Genomic DNA, 26,217 nt, shown 5'->3' with positions numbered 1-26,217 from the left:
TCGCCTTTTATAGGTGGTGTCGCTCCCGGCAGATAGATCCTGTTTCAGCGTCACCTGCCCAGATCTTGGAGTTCCTCAGAGATGGGTTTGACCGTGGTCTGGCCCATAGTACCCTTCGGAGACATGTGGCGGCTCTGTCTACGGCCTTGTCCAGTCCATCCGGCCGACCACTCACTCAGCACCCTGTGATAAAAAAGTTCCTGCGAGGAGCCAGGCTCTTGCGGCCCTCCTCGATTCATAGATACCCTACTTGGGATTTGCCCAAGGTCCTTAACGCTTTAACTGAGACTCCCTTTGAACCCCTCCGCACGGTTCACCTTCGCTTTCTCACCCTTAAGGTGGTTTTCCTTATAGCCATAACTTCAGCCCGTCGCATTTCGGAGCTGGCAGCCCTCTCAGTTAGGGAGGATCTCTGTGTTTTCCGGCCGGACACAGTTATTTTGAGATTGGACCCTTCCTTTATTCCCAAGGTTAATTCCCCCTTTCACAGGGCCCAAGAGGTTATTTTGCCCAATTTCTGTCCCCGGCCCTCTCATGCCTTGGAACGAAGGTGGCATACCTTAGATGTACGGAGGGCCCTAAAGATTTATATCAAAAGGACTGCTCCCTTCAGGAAGTCAGAGGCTTTGTTTGTTTCCTTTTTGCCAGGCTCCCTAGGGCTCAAAGTCTCTTCTGCCACAATTGGTAGATGGATCAGGGCTTGCATCGCCTCGGCATATCAGGCCCAGGCGATTCCTGTTCCCAATAGCATTACTGCCCACTCCACTAGGAGTGCTGCTACCTCAGCAGCTTGGGCGACTCAGGCCTCCCTTGAGGAGGTATGTAGGGCAGCCACCTGGTCTACCCCCTCGCCATTTATTCGTCATTACAAGATAGATACCTTTGCTTCTGCTGAAGCGTCATTTGGCAGGAGGGTTTTGCAGCAGGTGCATCGTGCGAGGGTCTCTCCAGGCCCTTCGACATCCCGCCCTTGAGACAGCCAAATCTTTGGTATGTCCCTCATCTGGACAATGTCACACCCTCATCAAGGAAATTGGGCATTGGTCTTACCTTAAATGCCAGATTTCTTGAGTGGGGTGACATTGTCCAGCCCCTCCCTCTGTCTCAGTGCCTGTACAGTTTATTGTTCTTGTTCAGTAGTTTTTTTCCAGTTGTCCCGTTGGACCGATTTACTTCCTCCTGATAACGGTGGTTCCTGTTGGAGATACTTCTGGTGGCCTTCCTTCGTCAAAACTGAGCATGAAAGGGGCGGAGCAAGGGGAGTGGTCAAAAATTATGACTCAGCCAGCATCAGATCCGACTGATACAACCCTCATCTGGACAATGTCACCCCACTCAAGAAATCTGGCATTTAAGGTAAGACCAATGCCCATTTGCTGCTCATCTTGTGATTCAAGGCAACTCTATTCCTACTACATTTCCATCACCCATAAAATATGATTATTTGTAGTCTGATTTTTAAGGGTGCCTGAATGTCTGCAAATATTATAAAATAGTAAATAAATATAAAAGTGATGAAGGTCAGAAACCAATAGTACTTTTTATTATTTTTTATTTTTTCTACTTTTTAGATATTTTAACTTTTGTTAAGTGTGCTTAAGATGCATTTTATCTGCCTGCCTGCCTGCCTGCCTGCCTGCCTGCCTGCCTGCCTGCCTGCCTGCCTGCCTGCCTGCCTGCCTGCCTACCTACCTACCTACCTACCTACCTATCTATCTATCTATCTATCTATCTATCTATCTATCTATAATAATATAATGGAGAGATTTTAATATTAAATAATTACTTAAGACCAAAACCATTATCGCGTTACAAATATTTTGATGTGAATTGTAGTGGTTCTTTTTTAATGTTATACTTAACTTTGGAAAAAAACCCAAGTAATTTTATTTTTGTAATATTGACATTCTATATTGTAATAAATATGGATCCATTCTTCCTTCCTTCCTTCCTTCCTTCCTTCCTTCCTTCCTTCCTTCCTTCCTTCCTTCCTTCCTTCCTTCCTTCCTTCCTTCCTTCCTTCCTTCCTCTATTTTCAGTACTTGGAGCTATCTAAATAGTACAATGCTAATAATATATAATTATATCATGTAAACATTAGGGTATTGAAACAATACAATGTATCAAAATTTATAACAATGTAATAAAAGGAAAACTATTTTCTTCCAGTCTCCAGTCTCCCCCTTTTGGTAATATTGTTGAGATTACAATTCCTTGAAGAAATAGATTATTGGGACCATTTCAGTCAGGTTTCAGATTGGAGCATAATATAGAGACAGTATTGATTGTATTTGTTGATAACTTTGGGGGGAGCTGGGTTAGTGGTGCAACCATACTGGTTGTTTTTGATCTCTCAACAACTTTTGATACAATACATTATGTTATTCTTCACTGGCTGTGGGATTTGGAAGTGCAAAACCTAATGTTGCGCTGGTTGTTTTTTCTCCATGGCCAAAAAGCACTGCTTGGGTAGACAGTAAGTAAGTTATATTTTAGTTTCCTGGTTAAATTAAGACTGAACTATATGAATATTTCCAATAGTGGAATACAGATGGTGGAAGCAAGAGAGAAAGGTCACATTGCCTACAAAAGTTCACCATATCTTTGATGGTGGAAATGTAAGACAATATAAACTACTGTGTTCTCCGTAATAAGGGAAACGGCTGTCACTCTGGGGTTCGACAGTTCCATGCACGTGACCGAGTCCTATAAAATAACGTAGCTCCGCCCCCTTGGCCCAGTGTTTCGACTCGGTCTATGCTGACCGGTTGTGTCTCCCTCTCTTGCTGTTGCCTGCTGCAAGCTAGTTGTTCCTGCTTATCAGCCTTTGGACTTTTCCTACGTTTTTATTGTTTTTATTCCTTCCGGATTGCCAGCGCTGCGTTTTTCGCCGCCTCGCGCTCCCCTCAGCCATCGGGTTGAGCGCGGCGGCGCTTTTGCGCGCGCTTTCGTCTTCCAGCCATCGGGTAAGACTCTTTAATTTGGCGGCGTTTTGACTGTGAGGAGAGCGCTCTGGGATCGCTATTCGGCCTTTTGGTCTGCGATCGAGCCTCTTTACAACCTTGCCTCTCCCTCGCTCTCCTGGTAGCCGCTTTAACAGCCCTTCGGCTGGCGGCGTTTGTTTGAAGTGACTGACGGCTCTAATTACCTCTTTAGCCGCGATCGCAGTAATAGCCTTGAGCTAGCGATCTGACTATTGCCGCCTGGTTCGCTGAGACTGCGATCGTCTCTAGAGACTTCAGAGGTGATTTTGCGTTCCAGATCAGCGGCGGCAGTTTACCATTAGTGTCGGCGGCCATTTTGTCCTGCCGATTTTTTTGCTGGGGCCTTCAAGATGGCGGATAGGCATCATTCGAGCAGAGCTTCGAAGAGGCCGGCCCAGGAGGACCCGTTGGAGGGTCCCTCCTCTAAGCAACCCAAGACCCACCGGGCCAAGTCTACTAGATCTGTCTCTGCAATTTCCAAGGATGAGCAACGGCGCCACAAGGCCATCGAAAAGGCCTTTACCAAGGCCCAGTCTCACGTGGCACAGGCCGCTATTTCTAACCCAGTGGCCACCTCAAGGGCGCGCTCTCCCACTTTGTCCCGAGCTTCCAGTGCCGCCCGGGAGCTTTCACCTGATGGTTCAACTGCACCTGAGCCTCCTCATTTGCCTGGCGCTGAACCGCTTTTTCAAACAATTCCTAATTCTGAGGTTCCCCAGGGACCAGTCACGGTAGACCCTATTGCTTTGACTCCTCCCGTGATGTCACCTCCACCCATACCTGAGGCCTTTGAGCTCATGCTGGCCAGGGTCATTAAGCAAGGTCTTGCTCAATGTCTACATCAGAGCAACCCCATTCCGGAACCTCATCTGTTGCAAAATCTTCAACCGGTCCAAGCCGGAGATTCTGTATCGGAGCTGGATCCGGCGGATTCTGTAGCATCTCCGGATCACGTTTCTCTGTCTGAGTTGGATGATGTTCCTGATTCCGCTCTATCCGATGATGACGGACTGATTTCTGAGCAGACCCCCTTCATTGGGCTTTTCAAGCCGCAGCTTTTTCGTTCTTTGTTACGCAAGGCCATAGTGACTACCCGTCTGGGCAATGTTTCTTCTGCTCCACCTGATCCTGTAGTCCCGGATCCAGCATCAGCTGTCTTTGCGGTACCTGCGGTGGACCCGGAGACCATCCCTGCTCCCAAGCTATTCTTGGATGTTCTTCAACGCCAATGGAATTTACCAGGAGCTGGTCCAAGTCCAAATAGCCTTGACAAGAGACTGTACAATTCTGCTCCCGCCCTTGCGGATTTATTGCAACCCCCTCCTGTGGACGCCCCAATAGTGGCTCTGTGTAATTCTTCTCATCCTGCTGGCCCTCCCGAGGACTCCTTGCGTCCGGAAGATCGCAGGGCTGAGAAGACTCTGGTCAAGGGTCACCAGGCGGCCGCCTGGGCCATCAAGGCCTCGTCATCGGCCTCGTTTTTCAATAGAGCCGCTCTTTTATGGATCAAACAGCTTCAAGACCGTATTCAGCCTACCGACTCGAGGTCTCGCCAAGATTTGGACAAGATCGCAGCGGCCCTTGAGTATTCAGCGGACGCCACTCTTAATGCAACTAGATTTGCGGCGAAAGCCCTAAGTTCCAACGTGACTTCGCGTCGCCTCCTGTGGCTGCGCAACTGGAATGCCGACATGCGCAGCAAGTGGCAGCTCGCTTCCGCGTCCTATACTGCAGGCTCCTTGTTCGGTCCTCCATTGGAACCTTTACTTGTGGAAACGAGAGACCGCCGTAAGATTCTTCCTTCAGTTTCCAGACGCTCGGATTCTCGTTACTCGGCTTTTCCACGGAACCAGTCCTTTCGTGCTTCCGACTCTGGTCCTTACCAACACCGCTTCCAACGCCCCTTCCCGACGAGAACCCATTCCCAGGATAACCAGGTTAGACAGGGAAACAAATTCTTCCCTAGGCGTTCCTTCCGGGGGGGCAGGGGTCGTTTCCAACGTAGATCCCGGTAATTCTGCCCCCATTGGGGGGCGCTTGTCCCTGTTCTTCCATCAGTGGGAAGTTTCCACCTCTGATTCCTGGGTCCTGTCTACCATTAGATCCGGACTTTATCTTGAGTTCCTTTCCCCTCCTCCTTCTGTTTTTCTTCCCTGTCCCGTCTCCCGGGATGCAGCTAAGAGGGCTTTGGTGTCTTCAGCTATTTCCCATCTTTTGGACATTAGAGCCATTCAGGAAGTCCCTCGGGATCAGTGGGGCCAGGGGTTTTACTCCCGTTTGTTTCTTGTTCAGAAGTCCTCGGGGGGGTGGCGTCCCATCTTAGATTTGAAGGCTTTGAACCGGTACGTTACTTACCGCCGGTTCAAAATGCATTCTTTGTCCACCATACTGGAATGCATTCGCCCAGGAGACTGGCTCTCCTCTATAGATTTAACCGAGGCATACCTTCACATACGTATTGCTTCTTCCCACCGCCAGTATCTCCGTTTTAGTTTTTTGGGACGACATTACCAGTATAGGGCTCTCCCCTTCGGTCTTTCCTCTGCTCCGAGGGTCTTCACTAAGATCATGGCCGCCCTTATTGGGCATATTCGGACCCTTTCTATCCGTTTGCAATTTTATTTGGATGACATTTTGGTTCTGTCCTCCTCTTCCTCTTCAGCCCAGCGGGATCTGTCCTCTGTCTTGTCCATATTACAGACCCATGGTTTCTCGATTAATTGGGATAAGAGCAACCTTGTCCCGGGTCCCCGGATTATCCACTTGGGTGCTTCCATTGACACGGTTTCTTCTATAGTTTCCCTCTCCCCTGAGCGCCAGGTCAGTCTTTCTTCTCTAGCATCTCAGTGTCTGGGCTCTTGTTCAGCGCTAAAGCTTTCCCGTTTGTTGGGCAAAATGGTTTCCACCTTTGGAATAGTTCCCTGGTCTCAATTACACAGCAGACAGCTCCAGTGGTTTCTGCTCCCTCACCAACGGGCCGGCCGCAGTTCCTCTCTCGTCCTACTTCGCTTGTCCCCGCAAGTTTCCGCGTCCCTTCGTTGGTGGACTTCGGACGCCATCGCGCGAGGCACCTTCTTTCGAGAGCCTCACCGCCTGTCGCTGGTGACAGATGCCAGCCTTCTAGGCTGGGGGGCCCATCTTCTTCACCATCAAGCCCAGGGCCTTTGGACGGTGCGAGAACGTCAGAACAACATCAATTTTTTGGAGCTGCGAGCGGTCCGTCTGGCTCTCCTTCGTTTTCAGCATCTCCTGGAGGGCAAGGATCTCCTTGTCCTAACGGACAATATTTCCACAAAGGCCCACATCAACAGGCAGGGGGGCACTCGTTCCCGGTTGCTTCTAACAGAGTCTCTGCGCCTGGGCTTGTGGGCCGAGCGTCACCTCCGGTCCCTCAGGGCAGATTACATCTCGGGGGCCTTGAACGTGCAGGCGGATACCCTCAGTCGCCACATACTGGACCCTGGGGAATGGAGTATTCCACAGGCCCTATTTCAGAAGATCGTCGGCAGGTTTGGGACGCCTGTTGTCGATTTATTCGCCTCCTCATTGAACCGTCGGGTCCCTCGGTTCTTCTCCCGTTATCCGGACCCTCGGGCGGAAGCCACGAACGCCCTCCGCAGTCCTTGGCCACCCGGCCTCCTCTACGCGTTCCCGCCTCTGCCCCTTCTGTCAAAGGTCATTCGAAAACTCCTGGAAGAGAGGGCAGAACTGATTCTCATTGCCCCGCATTGGCCCCGTCAGCCCTGGTATGCGGACCTCCACTCCCTGTCGGTAGCAGCTCCCTGGCGCATTCCTCAAGCCTCCCTTTCGCTGTCCCAGGGGGCGCTCAAGCATCCAGATCCGTCGGGCCTCCAATTGACCGCTTGGAGGCTGAGCGGCGCCTCCTAGCCGATGCCTGCGTCCCTCCACGAGTCATCTCCATTATGCAGGCTGCCCGCCGCGGTTCCACCACACAGATCTATGGGGCAACATGGACCGCTTTTTCTTCCTGGTGTAGGCGGAATTCAGTGGATCCCTTGACTGCTCCTGTGATCGCGGTTCTTTCCTTTCTGCTGGAGGGATTTGATGCTGGTTTGGCTCCTTCTACCCTGCGCAGACAGGTGTCTGCTCTTTCTACAGTCCTAACGTGTGGCTCTAAAGACTCTCTCGCCCGTCATCCTCTCATTAGGACTTTTATGCGTGGAGCGACTAATTTGCGACCTCCGGTGGTCCACCGGTTTCCTACCTGGAATTTGAATTCCGTCCTTCGGGCTCTTCTTGACTCTCCGTTTGAGCCTCTCCGCGAGGTTTCCCTGCGTTTTCTGTCGTTCAAAGTGTTGTTCTTGGTGGCGATCACGTCGGCTCGTCGTATTTCAGAGTTGGGGGCTCTCTCCATTCGCCAGGACCTTTGTATTTTCCACAAGGACAGAGTAATCCTCCGCCTTGATCCAGCTTTTCTCCCTAAAGTGAACTCCCTTTTTCATCGGTCTCAAGAATTGGTCCTCCCTAACTTCTGTCCTCGTCCGTCCCATCGCCTAGAACGTTCCTGGCATACTCTGGACGTACGACGAGCCCTCCGAATTTATATTTCGCGCACAAGCTCCTTCCGCAAGACGGAAGCCCTATTTGTATCGTTCCAGTCGGAGTCCATTGGTACTCGGGTCTCTGGACCTACTCTGGGCCGGTGGCTTCGGGCCACCATCGCAACGGCTTACCAGCGTCTCCATCTACCGGTTCCGCCTCGGATTACGGCGCATTCAACCCGGAGTGCCGCTACTTCTGCAGCCTGGGCTACCCGCGCTCCATTGGAAGAAGTCTGTCGTGCGGCCACATGGACATCTCTCACGCCTTTTATCAGGCACTACCGGGTGGATGCCTTTGCTTCTTCGGACGCTGCTTTCGGCCGTCGGGTCCTGCAAGCGGTTCATCGCCCGTGACTTCGGCAGATCCGGTTTTCTTCTTTCTCCCGCCCTGGAGGACATTCAGCTTTGGTATGTCCCCAGAGTGACAGCCGTTTCCCTTATTACGGAGAATGGACGTTGGTCTTACCTGATACGTCCGTTCTCGTTATAGGGAAACGTCTGTCACGCCCTCCCTGATGGGGCTAAGGGGTGGGAGGTGTACTAATTCTTTCTCGTTCTAGGGAGACACTTCAGACTGCGCAACGCCCTCGCCGAAACACTGGGCCAAGGGGGCGGAGCTACGTTATTTTATAGGACTCGGTCACGTGCATGGAACTGTCGAACCCCAGAGTGACAGACGTTTCCCTATAACGAGAACGGACGTATCAGGTAAGACCAACGTCCATTTTCCCAAAAATATGACCTACCCTGAAAGTAGCTTGATTTTTTACATGTGCACCCAATACAAGCCCTACCCCCAAATTAAACCCTAATTAAGACCCTGCCCATCCTGGGGTGCAGGGGATGGGGCGAGACGCACAGGCAAAAATTAAGCTAAGGTGGAGATGGAGGTGGAGCTGCCCTACTTACCAGGCCTCGCACACCCCGACACCTGCCTCGCCTTACAGGCCCACTTCTTCGGCCGCTTGCCGCCACTTGCATGTGTTTATTTATTTATTTATTTATTGGTTCGATTTATATGCCACTCTTTTCCGGAGACTCAGGGCGGCTTACAATGCATTAAGCAATAGCCTTCATACTTTTGTATATACCTGCTTAGTACGACTTTCAGCCCCCCCAAGCGGTGTTCTTTTTTATACAAAGTCAGCTTATTGCCCCCACAAACTGGGTCCTCATTTTACCTACCATGAAAGGATGGAAGGCTGAGTCAATCTTGAACCTGGTGAGATTCGAACTTGCAGTAATTGCAGGCATCTGGTGTTACTTAACAGTGCTTTAGTCTGCTGCGCTACCAAGGCGTTGCCCCTGGCCTCTGTTTCGCCATCAGAGGCCTTCAATAAAGCTCTCTGCAAACAAGAAACGAGGTCCGGATTGATGTGTGCGTCGCCCCAGGCCTCAGTTTCACCGTCAGAGCCTTCTGGAAAGACCTCTGCAGTCAATAACAGAGCTCCGGACCGATCTGGAGCTTGGTTATTGGCTGCAGAGGATTTTGCGTAAGGCTTCTGATGGTGAAATGGAGGCCGGGGGCGACGTGTGCGTCAATCCGGACCGTGTTTCTCAGCTGCAGAGGGCTTTGGGGAAGGCTCTGACAGCGAAACAGAGGCCGGGGGCAATGCGTGCGAGCGGCAGCAAGTGGCCACAGAAGAAGTGGTCCGGCAGCAGGCTCCTGCCGCTGCTGCGAGGTGCCACTGCTGCGAGGTGAGTCAGTATTTAGACCTCCCCGAAAAGAAGCCCTAGCCATTTTGTGTGGGGGTTATCTGAGTAAACGCTACATCACTCTCAATGTGATAAGTGCAGCTAATGCTCACAATCACTAATCTTTTTGTATTGAGGAGAGTTCATAATTTAAAGACTGGATTCTTCAAATGAGATTGGACAAATTTACAGGTACAGCTTAGTTTTAGTAATGCACAAAAGGGGCTTCTAAGATCAGAGGCTCTAAAGCAGGGGTATCAAACTCACGTCGTCACGGCAGCATCACATGCCATATTGGGACTTTCCCCCACTTTGCTAAATAGGATGTGGGCATGGCCAGTGCATGATGCATCCGGCCCATAGGCCAGGAGTTTGACAGCCTTGCTCTAAAAGCTGTTATAAAGGCAGTGGTGGAAAAAAAGTGAGTATAACCTCTAGGTCTGTGATGGTGAACCTATGGCACGCAGAGCCATTTTTCCAGGCATGCGAGCTGTCGCCCAACTCATCTGCAGCTGCACGTGTGCCCCAGCTGGTGTTCGGGCCTCTGGTACGCATGCGCACAATTCAGGGGACCCAGTTGGTCTTTGGAGCTCTCCTGTGCATGTACGTGTGTTTGCACATGCACATGAGAGTTCTTGTGCGCAGTGCACGCATGCACATATGGTGTTCGTGTGTGTACATTGTGCACCTGAAAACCATGTGCATACACAGATGGTGCGATTGCACGCGCAGCGCATGATGGGGCACACGTGCAAAAGCTGTGTGCATGTGCAGATGGTGTGGTTGTGCACGGAGCGCACAGTGGGGGCGCATGCTAAAGATGTGTGCATGCGCAGATGGTGTGGTTCCATGTGCAGTGCATGGGGAGGAGCCGCATGTTAGCACGGATGGCACATAGGCATGCAAAGTGTGCGAAGCACAGACCTGTTTGGCAGTCGGTGAGTAAAAGGTTCACCACCACTGCTCTAGGTGGTAGCAGAATATGTGGTACAGAATTCTGTGCATAGCGATCTTTTCAATTTTTCAATCTTTCAATCTTTCAATGAGAATGTCCTTGAAGACAGCTGGTGCTAGCCTTGTCAATTGTAGTACCTAAAACTTAAAAATTTAGAAGAAGCTAGGAATTTATAGATAGCAGAGAGTCACTGAATGTAACAACCCACAATTTAATCTTGTCTCCAGTTCTCAGGAAGTTCTCAGGAAGTTCTCAGGAAGAAGCATTCTAGTTTGATGAGCTCATATTCTGCATTTCCATAGAGCAGCATTACATTGTCTGCAAAGACCATTCTCTGAGGTCAGGATTGAGTTGCCAGAGAACAACTAAATGGCAAGTTAGAGTTAATTAAGGAGGCAGTCAAAACTAGGAGGTAAATATCAAATATCAGACTCCGATATGACTGAAGATAGTGAAAAAACAGGGAAACTGTAATTCAGATGATACATACTTTTTTCAGCATACACAACAGAATATTTCAGCAATATTTTGACTGCTACAGATCCCTGTGTTTTATTGGGATTTGGTTCCCATGCTCCCCAGCCAGTGCAGCTCACACATATTTGGACGACTCTAGATTGTAGAGCACTACTTTAGGACTTTTTTTGGGGGGGATGAGATGTTAGTTTCTTCTCCCAATAATAAGCATGTTTGTTTCTTTTTGGTAACTGGCAAGTAGTTTCTGCTGTGCGGTGTGTACCAGCTTTCTTGGATATTAATGTGATACTATAATGCATTGGTGAAATGTAAAATTTGTTACTACCGGTTCTGTGGGCGTGGCTTGGTGGGGTGGGGGTAATATGACTGAGTGGGCATGGCCAACTTTTTTTTTTTTTTAAACCATTTTTTCTATAACCTCTTTGGCTGAAGAGGCTGAAGAGGTAAAAAAAGTGCTTTTAAAGCCTCTGACGATCCCAGCTGACTTGCCTGATAAGCAGAGGCTTTTTTTCCTTTAAAAAACATTTTTTCTATAACCTCTTCAGCCGAAGAGGTTGTAGAAAAAATGCTTTTAAAAGCCTCTGATGATCCCAGCTGAGCTGTGCGATATTCAGAGGCTTTTTTTTTTACTTTTAAAAGCATTTTTTCAGCCGAAGAGGTTGTAAAAAAATGCTTTTAAAATGTTTAAAAAAGCCTCTGATGATTGCACGGCTCAGCTGGGCAATGGGGGGGGGGCAGGGATTTTTGCTACCAGTTCTCCGAACTACCCGCCTCCATTGCTACCAGATCGGGCAATCCGGTCCGAACCGGGAGCATTTCACCCGTTATAATGGGAGATTTGCTCTTGAATAAACAATGGTTACATGAAATTTAAGAAACTGAGATAGCTGCTAATAACCATATGATCAGTTAACTTGAGTTTCAAAACTTGTAAGAAAAGTGAAAATGGTGGATTCTTTGAGTTATATTGTATGTTTTATCAATAGTATCCCGATTCTTTCCTGTTATAAAAGGAATTACCGTACTATATAAAATAGACATAGGAATCTCTGGGTTTAAACTTTTGTTTTCAGTTCATGCTTTTTAAATGAATTTCAGTGACTGAAAGAAGTCAGACTTTGTGAGACATTCTGAGAGCATCTTTATGTTTAAATGAGTTTTGTAGTCTGAAAAAGTTAGACTTTATTGTGTCTGCCAGAAATATAGTGCTTTTCTCTAGTATAGAAAAAAGCAAAATGCAACAAAAAGTATTTGTTTAGATTTTGGAGAGTTTGGAAAATGGTATTATGTCCTAGATTTATAAAGGAAGAGCATTCTATCTTTTTAAAAAGAGTAGCATTGGGAAACAAAAATACCCAGGAATGTTCTGGTACTCTGTGTGTCTTTGGGTTTGCATGTAAATTTTTATTCCAACCTTCGTCATCAGTCCAAGGAGTCAGTTTGACTTAAGGGACTTTTAGTATAATGTACCTTTGTTTCTATTCCTCCAGGGCAGGGTGTACTTGATGGGGTCCAGCCAGGTAGGTAAAATGCCTAGTCTTCTTTTCATTGGCATTTAAGATCATGGCACTCTTTAGCATGACTGTGACCTGCCGCTGGGTTATCTCAAGGGAGCCCAAATTCTGTGAAGCTGAGGGCTAAATCCCAGTCCTCAAAGTTCACTTGTGTGCATTATGCCAAGTAGATTGCAGCCATGCTTCTCTTCTAAACTGGGGATACAGCCATTTTGGTCATACTACCCATATATAATCAATCTATTCAACTGTGGGACTTTGAAATTTCCTAGCAGAGCTCTGCAGTGGATATCAGCTGGTGGGCTTATTTGGGGTATTCTGCTCTCATCTGTTAACTTCTTTTTTCTTGGATGGTGATGGGTACGCTACCCATTAGGAAATAATTAACGTTAACTTTCCCATTCTCAATTTTTTATGGGGACAGTTTCTTCTGTAATTAATATTTCTTTAATTTACCATTTCTCTTAATTTGAAATCCTGGAAGAAGAGATAGTGCCTCTTCCATGTTTGCTGTGACATCATTAAATGTATCAAAACTGAATTCTGAAATCTAGAAAATGGGCAGGCTTTTTTTTAATCCTCTGTGCTTTGGTACTACTTTGAGCACTTTCTTTTAGAACCTCCAACATGAATCCTAATTTCTTCCAAATCTCCTTAAGATCTGTTTATTCCATGGCTTTTCCATTTTTATAATGTCTTCCTGTAAATAATCATAAGCTTACATTTCTTGAAGATTGTATCTTAAATGTCTATGAATTAAATGTTTATCTTCACTTGTCTATACAGACAGGTTGATTAATATAATTTTGAAAGATTGGCAATTACTATTTTAAAATTTGTAAATGTAGTCAGTTCCTCTTTTCTTAAGGCAAATTAATTTATGTTTTTAAATGAGGAATGAAAGACACTGTCATGAGGAATGGCAGAAAGGAAAGCTCCCTGAGCTGTTAAATATTCTGCCCTTTAAAATCCTATTTTTCCTTAGCCTAACAATTCTCTCATACCTGCATTACTGAGGTATAGAGACACACTGGTTTCTCGTTTGCTATTGTTGAGCTTCCTAGTTGCCATTGCTTTACATGTTTTAGTTTATTAGTTATAGCCAAGTTGATTTCAATATCCTATTTTTAGCATTATTAGCTAAACAGTGCATTAAAAGGAGGAAGAGATTCTAGAGAAAGTAAATATTGCTTCTGTAATCATGTAAGTCTTTATTCATGGAACAATCTAGGATGGATGGCTTATTAACTAAAGAATTTTTGGAGGAAAAAAGCTTATAGTATACTTTAAACAACAGTTAAAGTGTTTCACATATTATAAAAAATCTTTATCTCACATTGAATTCATTTTTGGAATTTCAAATATCCTGGACAGTTTTGAAATAACTCACAGCCCTGGAAACATTTGAAGATAGTCTGGGAAGATACTACAGGTGCATATTGTATATCAGTGACATATTTTCTGATGCACCAAAGAGATTCTGATGTATAATATAACATTCTTATAATTCAGCATTCAAATTAAAATTCAACAATGCAGTTTCATGCAGAATTAACCAGCTGATTTCATATTTATTAAATATACATGCTTTGGAATAATGGGAATTCAATCATTGTTTATTATTTGTACACCTTGAATTCAATTATCAATAGAAATATTTATCCCTGAGTCATATAAAACATTTATAAATATTAAGGCACATATGATATAATCAGTTGTCATACTTCATAAATGATACCGTGTTTCCCCGAAAATATGACATGTCCTGAAAATAAGGCCAAGCCTGATTTTTGGGGTGGGTGTAAATATACGCCCTCTCCCGAAAATAAGCCCTAGTGACTGGGTAGGCATGGCCAGCACAGGAAGCAGCCCTTCTCTGGTCACCTCAGGGCTTCTTGGCCCCTTAATCGGACCAGCTGAGCCACTCAGGCCGCCATTCATAGCTGATTCGCGAGTGCCGCTCAGACCGCCGCCTCCAGCAAGCACAGCCGCTTTTGCAGCCAATTGTGGCTGCAAAAGAAGCCGGAGGCCAAGCAACGCACCCCACATGCCTCGCACCCTCCTTACCTAATGGTGACAGTCACAGCAGGCAATTCCATCCCTGGAACAGCTGCCTCATGGGTGCCACTCCAGCCAGCCCCTCCAGCAAGCGTGGCCGTTTTTGCCATGGATTGCGGCCACTTCTGCAGCAGGAGGCCAAGCGATGCGCCTCATGTGCCTCACGCCAGCCTTCCGAAGGGTACTGTAACAGCAGCTATCCATAATTTTTTTACCCTTACTTTGTCCTGACTATACTGGGCCATGTGGGTCGGAACAAAATAAGGGTTAAAAAATTGTGGATAGCTGCTGCTATGGTACCCTTCGGAAGGCCGGTGTGAGGCGCAAGTCTCCTACTGCAAAAGTGGCTGTGCCCGAGGAGCACTTTTGGGAGAGAAGGCAAAGGGGAAGTGATTGCTTGCAAACTCTCGCCCTGCTCCCACCTCTCTGCCGGGTGACTCCCGGCAGCCCCAGATGCCCAACGCCCGCGCCCGCCCGGCTCCCTTTTCCACAGTGCCCGGCTCTTTATCGAGGGGGGTGGCAGGTGGGGTGAGGGAGAAGTGAGATGCATGGAGCGAGACAGGGCTCGCTTCTCTTGCTGTCTCTTCTCCCTCTCTCACCGGGCATGGCAGGGCTTCCTGCCCCTGCCCAAATTGGGTGCAATTTGGGGGTGGCAGGTGGGGAGGGGCGGGGCTGGGGAGACGTGAGATGTGTCTTACCTGCTTTGTAGCTCCATCGCGTGTCTTGCCATTGTCTGCAGGCAAACACGTTGTAGGGTAAAAAAAACTCACGAGTTCAATCAAACTTCTCGAACTTGAGAGAAGTTTGGTTTTACCCTACAACGTGTTTGCCTGTAGACAATGGCGAGACACGCGACAGAGCTGTAAGGCAGGTAAGATGCGTGTCTTGTGTCTCCCCAGCCCCGGGTGAGGGGGGGAGAAGAGATGGCAAGAGGAGCAAGCCCCATCTCGCTCCATGCATCTTGCTTCTTCCCTTTCCCACATGCCACCCCCCTTGATAAAGAGCCGGGTGCTATGGAAAAGGGAGCTTTGGGCTTTGGGCTTCTGGGGGTCGCCCGGCGGAGAGGCGGGAGCAGGGCGGGAGTTTGCAGGCGAGGGTGATGGATGGATGGGAGGCGGGCGAGTGCTAAGAATGCCGGGGAGATTCCCACCTTTGGTTGCCCCAACGAACAGCTGACGAGCAGCTGTGTTGCGCTGCCACAGCAGCACAACCCAGCAGCAGCCATGAGGTGGCCACGCTCGCCACCTCCTGCACCCCCAAAATAATAAGACCTCCCCGATAATAAGGCAAGCCCTTATTTTGGGGGCTCAAAAAAAATAACTCAGGATCTTATTTTCGGGGAAACATGGTAGCTTTTTTTAAAAAAAACTAAAACACAATAGTAATTAACCTTGTTGAGATTAGACAAGTTGGAAATAATCAAGTTATTAGAAGGTTTTCTTTGCTATGAAAAGTGTTATATGATATTTTATTAGAGTAACCAGGAAGCTAAGTATAATCATGGTTTACTTTTGAACTGATGTTGATTTTTCTAAGAGTTGGGAACTGGGTTTGCTCTAAAAGTAAAGGTTGAAGATGGAGATCATTGTCTACGAACAGTTTTCAAAGCATCCATCGATTTCTGTGTTTATTTGTTTCCACTTTTAAATTCAAAGTCAAAATGTTGAATTTAAATTCTAATTATATACACCACATCCTATTAACACAAATTAGGCGGTAGCCTGATTATCTGATGCAAAAGTATTCTGTTACCATTCAAGAATGCTGCTATAAAGCAGTAGAAGACGATATAATTTCATCTTGCATTTTTTTCATCTTGCAAGTTTTTATTCTATGCTTCTTTCTTGCAGATTTTGTTAAATTAGTCAGCTAAGGGCTAGATGGTTATAGAATGTTGTACAATATTTCCTCATTGTGAGTGGGTACATCAGAAATATTAACCTGTCCATATTTAAAGCCTGTTATCAGTTCTTGTTTCACACTGAATTCACACTGAAACAACTGCTTTGTCAAAGTAAAATAATATTGACGCTCTGTCTCTTAAAACAGTTATGGTTTATAATTTAAGAAACACTGCCATACTAGTGGTAGGACTAATCTTTTTTGCAATTTTTTAAAAGAGTCTTTTCTCTTTGACTGTAATATACAGAATACCATCCTGCAGAACAGAGAAGTATATCTGCCTTTGTTGAAATAGATGTAAGAAGTAGAAAAAAAAATGATAAGGGGTTCCATTGTACCGTATTAGCTGCAAAACAATGTTATCCCAGTAAACTCTTAAAAGCATCTGCAATCTACTCCAGTGCATACATTGGATATATGTACTGTGTCATAGTAATTCAATTTTGGGGGAATTATATGAATGTTTCTTACTGAGGTGCTTTATTTTTGGGCAACCATGGGATAAACTGTTGGATGTTGGTCTTGTGACTTGACTGGTAACTCTGTATAATTGTTTCAGATTAGCTCTGCATTGCCGTCCTGGTTTCATGTCTCTCTTAGGTGCCATTTTGTCACAAGTGCCTTCCACCATCATGTGCTTGAATGGCAAATCCTAATGTTTGCACAGGTACAAGAGAAAAAGGAAAGAAAAGAAAATCTTAGGAGAGGGATTTCCAAGATAATAAGGACAAATATACTTAATAGGCATGGAATGATGCCGAACTCTGGGTGGAAGGCATAAAAAAGTGGGGAATGAGGAAAATGGCAAATGGAGTGTCTGGAAACATGAACAGTGAGTACTCCAACCTTGTTGCAGGTTCCATTTGTTTCTGCTATTTGCATCAGTCTTTTACATAAGCAATGTTTATTTCAAATGAGTCCATATGTAGCTCGTATCTCATTTGATACAATTTCCTTCTCCCCACCACCATCATTTTTACATTTACATCAACTGTCCCTTGCTTGATCATTGATCCTAATATATTGTATATTTAATATGTTGAAAGTTGTTCTTGTGAAGGAGTTTCGTTCATTTGAAGCTTTGCGGAATAATGCTGTTTAAACATGTATTAATTATTTCGGTATTTGTAGAAATAAGATCTAAACACAATTAAGATGATTATAGGCCTTAGTAATATTTAGCATTGTATTTTGGCTTGTATCAGTCACAAGTAAGCTTCATTTGTCACAGGAATATATACAGTAGAAGTTGTAAATACACCTAATTAAAAAAAAAGACAAAATGTTCCTCCCTTATGAATTTGAAGTAACAATAAACCGGTCAATCAGAATAAAATCTGTATGACAGGAAATTTGTATTTTCTTTAACTATTTATATACTATGCACAGGTTCGCCTGGTGCACCAATTGCGACCCTACTTGGATCAGGAGGCTCTCCTCACAGTCACTCATGCCCTTGTCACCTCACGGTTAGATTATTGCAACGCGCTCTACATGGGACTACCCTTGAAAAGTGTTCGGAGACTACAGTTGGTCTGGAACGCAGCCACGTGAGCTGTTGTGGGTGCACCTAGGTACACCCACATTACACCAATTCTCCGCGAGCTGCACTGGCTCCCTATTGGTCTCCGGTCACAATTCAAGGTGTTGGTTATTACTTTTAAAGCCCTACATGGCTCAGGGCCAGGTTATCTTCGAGACCACCTTCTACCGCATAGCTCCCAGCGACCGGTAAGATCCCACAGAGTTGGTCTCCTCCAGGTTCCATCAGCTAAACAATGCCGGCTGGCGGGCCCGCGGCGGAGGGCCTTCTCTGCGGCTGCCCCAGCTCTCTGGAACCAGTTACCTCCTGAGGTCCGGACCATCCCCACCCTATTGGCCTTCCGAAAAGCGGTGAAGACCTGGCTTTTCTGGCAGGCCTGGGGCCGTTGATCTTGCGTTGCGATCTGACGAGATCCGGCTATGAATGGTGTGAATGGGTTTTAATGTTTTTAATGTTTTTATTTTTTAAGTGCTTTTATAGTGATTTTTTGAGTGTATTGTGAGCCGCCCTGGGTCTTCAGAGAGGGGTGGCATATAAATTGAATAAATAAATAAATAAAAAAAAATACTATTATGATGATAGTTAAAATATTAAACAGCGAGAAAATGCATATAATTTCAACCTCCTATGCAGAAAGGCCCACCTTTGCTCCCATAGAGAAGAATATACTGTAGAATTCCTTTTCCATACGCATATGTTTGTTCAAGAAAATGTGTTTTAGGTAGGGGCTACTTCAAACTTGCATTTTAATCACATGAGAAGTCAAATTGTCAAATGTAGCTTTTTGGGAAAAAAGCAATTTACGCCAAAGCTCAATATCTTTAATGTCCTACTTTTATTATATATATTGCAATAGATATATAATGGCAACTAAGTTCCTAAACAGCAGATTAAACCTTGTATGTACAAAATCATATTCATCAGCCTTTCTGTTATTTTCATAAAAAACCCAACTCATCTTCTCATAACCTGGCAAGGTAGTGGAACCTCTGTTTCTGAAATCTCCTCTTGATAACAGTATTATTTGTTTTCATTTTAGGCTGCTTAAAAGGCTTCCGTTGATGATATAACTTTCATATTAGATGTAATCTGATAGTATGGGAAAAAAATGGGGGAAACTTACAATCAGGTACCTCTTGGTCTGTGGAATTCCTTGATTAGGGTATTGTTTTCTGCTTGAACTACCAAGAAGGAAGCTACATACCCCACCAACATGGCAAGTAAGCTACTGTATATAAACAGGGAACAAACTCCATACTCATCAACACTGATGGTGTCATCTAGAACAGTGCCCCTAACCTTTTGGGTACCACCAGGTCCGTGGAGAAAGGTTTTTCCATGGACCGGAAGAGACGTGGTTTTGTGTGGTGCCTGCATCCTGGGGATGGAGTTTCGCTTGTTTGTGTGGCCCGGTTGCTGGCATGCCACGATCCGGTGCCGGTTCACTGACCGGGGTTGGGAACCCCTGACCTAGATGGGTAATTAAACATCTGCAAGCAAACGACTAAACTCAAAGAGCACCAAGGACTCCACAGTTCAACCCTGAGTTACATATATCCTCTTCTATTGGAAACTATTGGTCTGTTATATCTAAGACAAATGTTACCACAGACTTGTTTAGTCATGTGCATGGTTCTGGGCTGTAAAAAAAATGATTATTTTATATCATATGTGTTACAAGTCAGTAGCAGAAGTCCTTGTGACTCTGTCATCTGCTGGTTCGCTTGTCAGTTGATAGAGCTTGAGGGCAGATAATTATTGCTTATTTTTTGAGTTTGTTTGCTTTGCTTCCTTGTGGGGATTTTCCTTTTTCATACTGAGTATGCAGGAACAAGCAGGTGCTGAGAGACAGGATGCACTGGGGAAAACGTACACAGCAAGAATACTCCCCTGTATATTAATCAGTTACTGTGTGTTGAAAAGGGTTTTGTTTTTTGTTTATTTCCTTTGCTTTAGAATCACAAATATGTGTCATGATGATGTTGTGGATGTTCCTAAATTGAGTTAAAGAGAGCAAATCCACATTGACGTCTCATGGCCCAGGGTTGCCATTATCTTTGTTGCTTTAAAAAGAACATCATTCCTCCACCTTTCATTGGCAGGACATTTGGTTGGTCTCAAGCATTAGCCATGTCCAAACTGTGTCACCAGTCTTTTTCTGCAAGCAAATGTTATGTGGCAGTTTTTAGTTTGGTGTTGAGTTGAAAATGGCACTGGAATATTTAAGCATGTGATTTAAGCTAGCTCCGTTGCTTTTCTATTTAGGGCTCCTTACTTTGTGCTTTATGCTGTGACATGTAGCATTTCTGTCCTAGGTGATGATAAGTATGGACGGAAAGTAATTTTGTTCAGTGCCTGTCGGATGCCTCCTAGCTATCAGCTTGATCATGTGAAGCTGCTAAGGTGAGTATTGCTCTAACTGACTTGCTTAATGTTTGAATTTCCCCAAATGCTTCTCGTCCTAGAAGCTTCTTCGGTTCTAACTGACTGGTAGGGAATGGAAGGATTTATATTCTTTGCAGTCATCTGATCGTTTTAGCACTCTGAGGGTTAGCCATTAGCTCTAAGAGAAGAATATAAATCCTTCCATTCCCTACCATTCAGTTAGAATTGAAGAAGCTTCTTGGATGAGAAGTGAAATGTTTTGAAAGAAAAAACCAAAAAAGTCCAGTTGCCTTATGGAAAAAGTACCTTTGGAAGATTTTTTGAACAACCATTAAGGGAAAATTCTGGAAACACTCATAGTTATTTTGTCAGCTATTCCCAGTCACATTTTATAATTCATATCTGTCTTTATATAGAGAAACTGGATTGTTGTTATTCTGACTAAGTACAGTAGAACCTGTGGTCACGAACGCTTCTGACCACGACCAAATCGGGTTCCAACCAAAAAATTCACAATTTTTCCCCCCCTGGTTGATTTCCCTTTTCGCGTCATTATTTTTGTAAGCACCAAATTTCCAAAATTAGATTTGGGTCACAAATCGATTTGCGACCAAAGTTATGGAACAAATTATGATTGTGACCAGAGTCTACTGTACTGATATAATTACTGACTGCCATTTCTGTTTCTTCAGCTATTTGAAGTATACACTGGACCAGTATGTGGAGAGTGACTACACCCTAATATATCTGCATCATGGTCTGACCAGTGAAAACAAACCATCTCTAGGTTGGCTGCGGGATGCCTACCGGGAATTTGATCGCAAGTGAGTGACTGTGGTTTTGGATTTTAAAAGAGTTAAGATGGTCTGGATAAGGATAAAATAAATAAAAATGAGAGTATAATATAGTTTTATAGCTTTCTTGGGTGAGAGATTCTCTGTTTTTCTTAATAGCAAATCAAATTCTTTTCAGTTAAAAATTGTTTCAGATAAATCATAATTCTTTGTGTTTCAGATACAAAAAGAACATCAAAGCATTGTTCATTGTGCATCCAACTATGTTTATCAAGACACTGCTGATTCTCTTTAAGCCCTTGATCAGGTATGAAAACATGAAGATGCTTTGTTGGTAATAGTATGGATGTAGTATAAAGTGGTTAGGAAGTGAAACATGGTTCTTTTAGTGTTTTTTTAAAGTAGGCTTACAATTATAAGTTGAAATTTTAAAAATTATATTGTTTTTGTCTTCCTTCCAGGAAAGAGTTTGAGGATGCATTATTTCCCTAATTTTTTCCTTACAAAAATGGATGAATTGGGCTGAGAAAGCTGTTATATATGGTTTTTATATTTGGTTTAGCAAAGCATTCCATCCGGTGTCTCATGATATTTTGATTAGCAATCTGTTAAATTTAGGCTGGTGAAATGATAGTTGAAGAGCCACATACCTGCCTCAAAAATCATACTCAAAAAAGCACTCATCAATGATTCCTTATCAGTCTAGAGAAAGGTATCAAGTGAGATGCTCCAAGGCTGAGTCCTGGGCTCTCTGTTTTTTTATTATTTTTACGATTTGATTGAAGAGGTGGAGGTAATGCTTATCAGATCTGCAAATGACGCAGTAATGGATGTGATAGCTAATTCCATAAATAAAATTCAAAACCATTTTGATAGATGGCAAAATAGACTAAGTGTAACAGAATGAAATTGAACAGAAGCAAATGTAAAGCTCTTCACTTAGGAAACCAAAATTAAATCCAAAGTCATAAGCTGGAAACTATATGGCTTGGTAATAGTATTTGTAAGATGTTCTTGGAACAGCAGGTGATTATAAACCAAACATGAGCCAGCAGTGTGGTTTGACTATAAAAAAACTAATTAAAAAAATTCTCCAGTTCCTGGCAATACAACAGGATTCAGAGAAACTAGAATAAGAGCAGAGAAGGGTAATAAGACTGATGAAGGGACTGGAAGTTACATTTTACAAGGAGTGACAGAGAGAACATTACTCTTGAAAGAATATGGTAAGAGTATGCTAGTACTCTTCAAATAACTTTTTCGTAGAAACAGCTCAAAGTCTCTGCGTTCTTGTGCAAAACACAGAAAAATGAGTGAAAATTACAGAATGGAAGGCAGATTGTAATTGAATATTGAAAGGAACAATAAAAACACTTCAACAATTATTCTGAGATGGATGTCTTCATGTGGAAGTTAGGCATTTGTTGGGAATGATTTAAATTTGATTCCTGTGTTGAGCAGGAGTTGGATCACATCGCTTAAATGGCACCTTTTAATACTACAATTCTATTATTTATTTTACAGCTGTGTAGTTCATGGATTATTATGGGAGGATATAGATAACTTCATTTTTTATCTGGATCTCTCAGGGTTCCAACTCTTTCTTTTACCACCAGTAGTGGGTTCTACTTACCTTCGCTACTGGTTTGGAATTGTGAGTGTGTGTGTGCACACGCTTGCTTTGCTCACGTGCGGCGTTTCTGTGCATGCACAGAACCTTCTGCGCATGTGCAGAGCATTGGTTATGACGTCCGGGCAGGTGGGCGGAGTCTCCTGTCGCCACCACTACCGGTTCGCCTGAACCGGGGCAAACCGGTAGAAACCCACCACTGTTTACCACAACCCAACTGTTGTGTATCAGTAGTTTAAGTTCAATTTCAAAACAGGGGCTACATGAATCATTCAGTACAAATAACTAGGATCGGATTGGATTGGATTTTCCAAGCAATGAAACTGCAGATGAGATGGCATATAACAAGGCTACCTTTCTATGTGTACATCTCATATACCACAATGCTGTAATTTTACAATAATGTTCCATGTTTGTTCAAAATATTCTTGCATTTTCCCCTCTAGAGTTAATTTTGTTCTGAGGAGTATGTAATAAAACAAAAGGAAAAAGGATACCATATTTCCATTTTCTACTTATTTTCTTGCATAGTGCAAATATTGCCTGCAGTCCAGTAGTTCAGCAATGAAAAATAATACTGAAACACACTGTTATTTACTGATAGTTTCCATAATGCAGCTACTTTATGATTATTGTTTTTACATATCCTAAACAAATGCCTTTGCCCTATGGGGATCAAAAATGCTTAACTTGTGTTGAGTTGCTACTTGTATTGTTTAGTGTTGGAAATCTTCCAGTCAGCTGATTGCTAAGGATTTCTTCTCCTCTGTAAATGATTTATTGCAAAAGACTGAGGTTTCTTTTATAAATAAATTTCTGTAGCACTACATTTGGAAAAGGATCCATTTTTAGTTCATTGAGAAATCTAAACATGAAGAATTTTAGTAATATATACTGTAAATTGCCAATGATGCAGGGACAACAGGACAGTATATCCTCCTAACTACTGCACAAGAGCATCCTTCTCAATGCCATTTTTGTGTGTTCATCTCATCCTTGAGTGTACTTATTATTTTATTTATTTTTTCATGTACCGGGCTATCAATTGTCTTGCAGCTTTAAGTTTGGACGGAAGATATTCTATGCAAACTATCTGAGTGACCTTGAGGAGCATGTGAAGTTGGAACAGTTGGGAATCCCAAGCCAGGTGCTAAAGTGAGAACAGATTGCTTATTTCCAGCTTCTGTGGAGGATGCTGTATTAAGAAGGGAGTCAAGAAAAGGGCCTGCAGTGTTTTGTTTCTTTGCACATTTGGTATGATACAGGCAGTCCTTGACTTACAATCGTTTATTTAGTGACCATTTGAAATTACAACGGCACTGAAAAAAGGGACTTACGACTGTTTTTCACACTTACAACTGTTGCAGCATCCCCATGATCACATGATCAAAATTCAGATGCTGGAGAACTGGCATGTATTTATGACGGTTGCAGTGTTCCGGGGTCATGGGATCCCCTTTTATGACCTTCTGACAAGCAAAGTCAATGAGGAAGCCAGGTTTACATAACAACTGGGTTACAGATTTAACTGCAGTGATTCACTTAACAACTGTGGCAAGAAAGGTCATAAAATGGGTGAAAACTCACTTAACAACTCTCTTGTTTAGCAATGGAAATTTTGGGCTCAGTTGTGATCATAAGTCGAGGACTACCTGTACTTTGAACCATTTGGATGCCTCCCAGCAAAACATGGGGAGACATTTTTATACAGTCTTTGTGTTGGATACTTTCTCCCAGTTATTCAGCTGTCTTATTGTTCCTTTACCTTATACTTGAGAACTTACTCTTAACTTTCTTAAGCAGAGATTATTTTAGGTGCCATCTTTAGTACACTATAGATCTAACCTGCTCATTCCAAATTACTTGTTTCTGCTCAGTTGCCTATGACCTTGATGTCCTAGCTTTTATTAGAGGGTTTCTAACAGTTAGTTAGTTAGTTAGCAAACAAGCAGACGGTGTAACTGTTATAGAGAGTATATTGTAGGGCATTCTTTCACAAAGCAGTGCATCAATGGAACTAATTAAATAAGAATTTTTTAGTGTAGGAGAGATTTCATACATACCAATGTTTCTTTCATTGTAGGTATGATGAGTATCTGAGATCACTACAAAAACCTGCCCAGGTGCCTCAGAAAGCAACACCACCCCGTCCACCTCTGCCAAATCAACAGTTTGGTATTTCTCTCCAACAGTGAGTATTTCCATCTCTTTATTTTAGTTGGTGTAATAGTGATGGCTGCACACTTTCTCTGGATAGTAGTATTATTAATGTTTCCAATCCAATTACTGCTGCCAGGCTGAGCTACCAAGATCACGGCCAGAGAGACCCTGGATATTAGCTAGTTTCAGAGTCTTTTCTCCACCCCCATCCCCCAAATAATATGTGTGTCGTGTGAGTGATTCTTTTAGAAAGGTTGGTGTAAAATTATTTCTAGCTTCTTGCAAAGGAACGATAAACAATTAAGCCTCTCTTCTACCAACAGGCTGAAGGAGAAGAGCTCAGACCGGAATCCTATCCCATTGGTGATCAGAGAAACCACTGTTTATCTACAAGAGCATGGTAAGAGCAAGGAAAATCCATGTTCAAATTGATTTGTCCCTTCTAGTATCTCCTACAGGGATGTTTTGCTTGGATGATCTTAGCTATTTTCAGATGTCTTAGCATTTTTCTAATTCCACACTGAAAAACAGTGCAATCCCATATATAGCAGTATTGTAGCTGTTTCCATGCAAATATCATGGGCAAAAATTCTCTAAATCCTTTGGAGAACTTTCAATCTTCTTGATTAATTGTCCAGTTCTATAACTGGCAGAATAGATGCCAATAGATTGTTTTTAGGGCTACATAATGTTTATTGTTCATGTCTGTGATCATACAGTTACTCTGAGCTCTTTCCCTTCCCGCCTCTTTCAGCTCTTACCACACAGGGGATTTTCCGGCGATCTGCAAATACACAAACAGTAAGAGAGGTTCAACAGAAATACAACATGGGTAAATGTCTTCTCAAGGTAGTCCCTTCCCTTCTTGTCTTTCCCTTCTGTATGGGCTTTAAATTTGCCCTTGGCACATGGAACGTCTGCCATATTGCACGTTATGCTTTGGCTATTGCTCTAAAACACTTTATTCTGTCTTACCCAGGATTGCCTGTGGATTTTGCAACATATGAGGATGTGCATCTTCCTGCTGTTATTCTCAAGACCTTCTTGAGGGATCTGCCTGAGCCTTTGCTCACCTTTGGCCTCTACAGTGATGTTGTCAATTTCTACAGTGAGTGCTTATCAAGATGGTCCTAATCCCATATCAGTAATCTTTTCTCAGAATGCCGGGCCCAGAGTTACGATTTTCTTTGACAGTAGGAGACCACTTATTTTTTTCAAGTTAATATAATTAAATTTCTATTGATTAAGAGACCCATTCCTTTTCAAGTGTTTTTTCTCTGCAAGATAATCTCTCCCTATATTAGCTAGAATTGGGAATGTTGGTGCATATCACACTTGTTTTCTTTTCCTTTAAGATATGGAAGAAGAAAAGAGTATAGATATTGTTCGCAAAACACTTCAGACTCTCCCAGAGGAAAACTATCAAGTTCTGTGTTTATTAATGAATTTTCTTGGGCAGGTGAGATTAGTGTATTACATACTTTTCAAATTCTCAGTCGTAAGATGTGATGATAGCTGGTTTATGTAGTTTTAAAACAAATTTGAAAAGTTAATGGTC

At 43.8% G+C, this 26,217-nt stretch overlaps 1 protein-coding gene across 4 annotated transcripts in view; it reads left to right on the top strand.

Annotated features, from left to right (window-relative positions):
- The window catches only part of ARHGAP1 (Rho GTPase activating protein 1), a 76,586-nt gene that overhangs the window by 46,085 nt on the left and 4,284 nt on the right, over positions 1-26,217 (top strand). For 2 of the 4 annotated variants that reach the window (XM_070936446.1, XM_070936453.1), the window contains exons 4-12: positions 20,006-20,093; positions 20,768-20,899; positions 21,090-21,176; positions 23,556-23,654; positions 24,583-24,690; positions 24,983-25,059; positions 25,414-25,491; positions 25,639-25,767; positions 26,015-26,118. In XM_070936446.1, coding sequence (XP_070792547.1) covers positions 20,006-20,093; positions 20,768-20,899; positions 21,090-21,176; positions 23,556-23,654; positions 24,583-24,690; positions 24,983-25,059; positions 25,414-25,491; positions 25,639-25,767; positions 26,015-26,118 — 902 coding nt within the window. Of the gene's footprint in view, positions 1-12,163; positions 12,194-16,758; positions 16,980-20,005; positions 20,094-20,767; positions 20,900-21,089; positions 21,177-23,555; positions 23,655-24,582; positions 24,691-24,982; positions 25,060-25,413; positions 25,492-25,638; positions 25,768-26,014; positions 26,119-26,217 lie in introns of those variants that run through there. The other 2 variants (XM_070936464.1, XM_070936459.1) reach the window with 2 other exon arrangements.

Source organism: Pituophis catenifer, unplaced genomic scaffold (assembly GCF_029215685.1).
Source record: "Pituophis catenifer annectens isolate HBS135680 unplaced genomic scaffold, rPitCat1.0.hap2 SCAF_1, whole genome shotgun sequence".
NCBI classification, from domain to species: Eukaryota; Metazoa; Chordata; class Lepidosauria; order Squamata; family Colubridae; genus Pituophis; species Pituophis catenifer.
The sequence above is the reverse complement of the archived record's forward strand: the minus strand, read 5'-3'. Positions and strand labels throughout refer to the sequence as shown.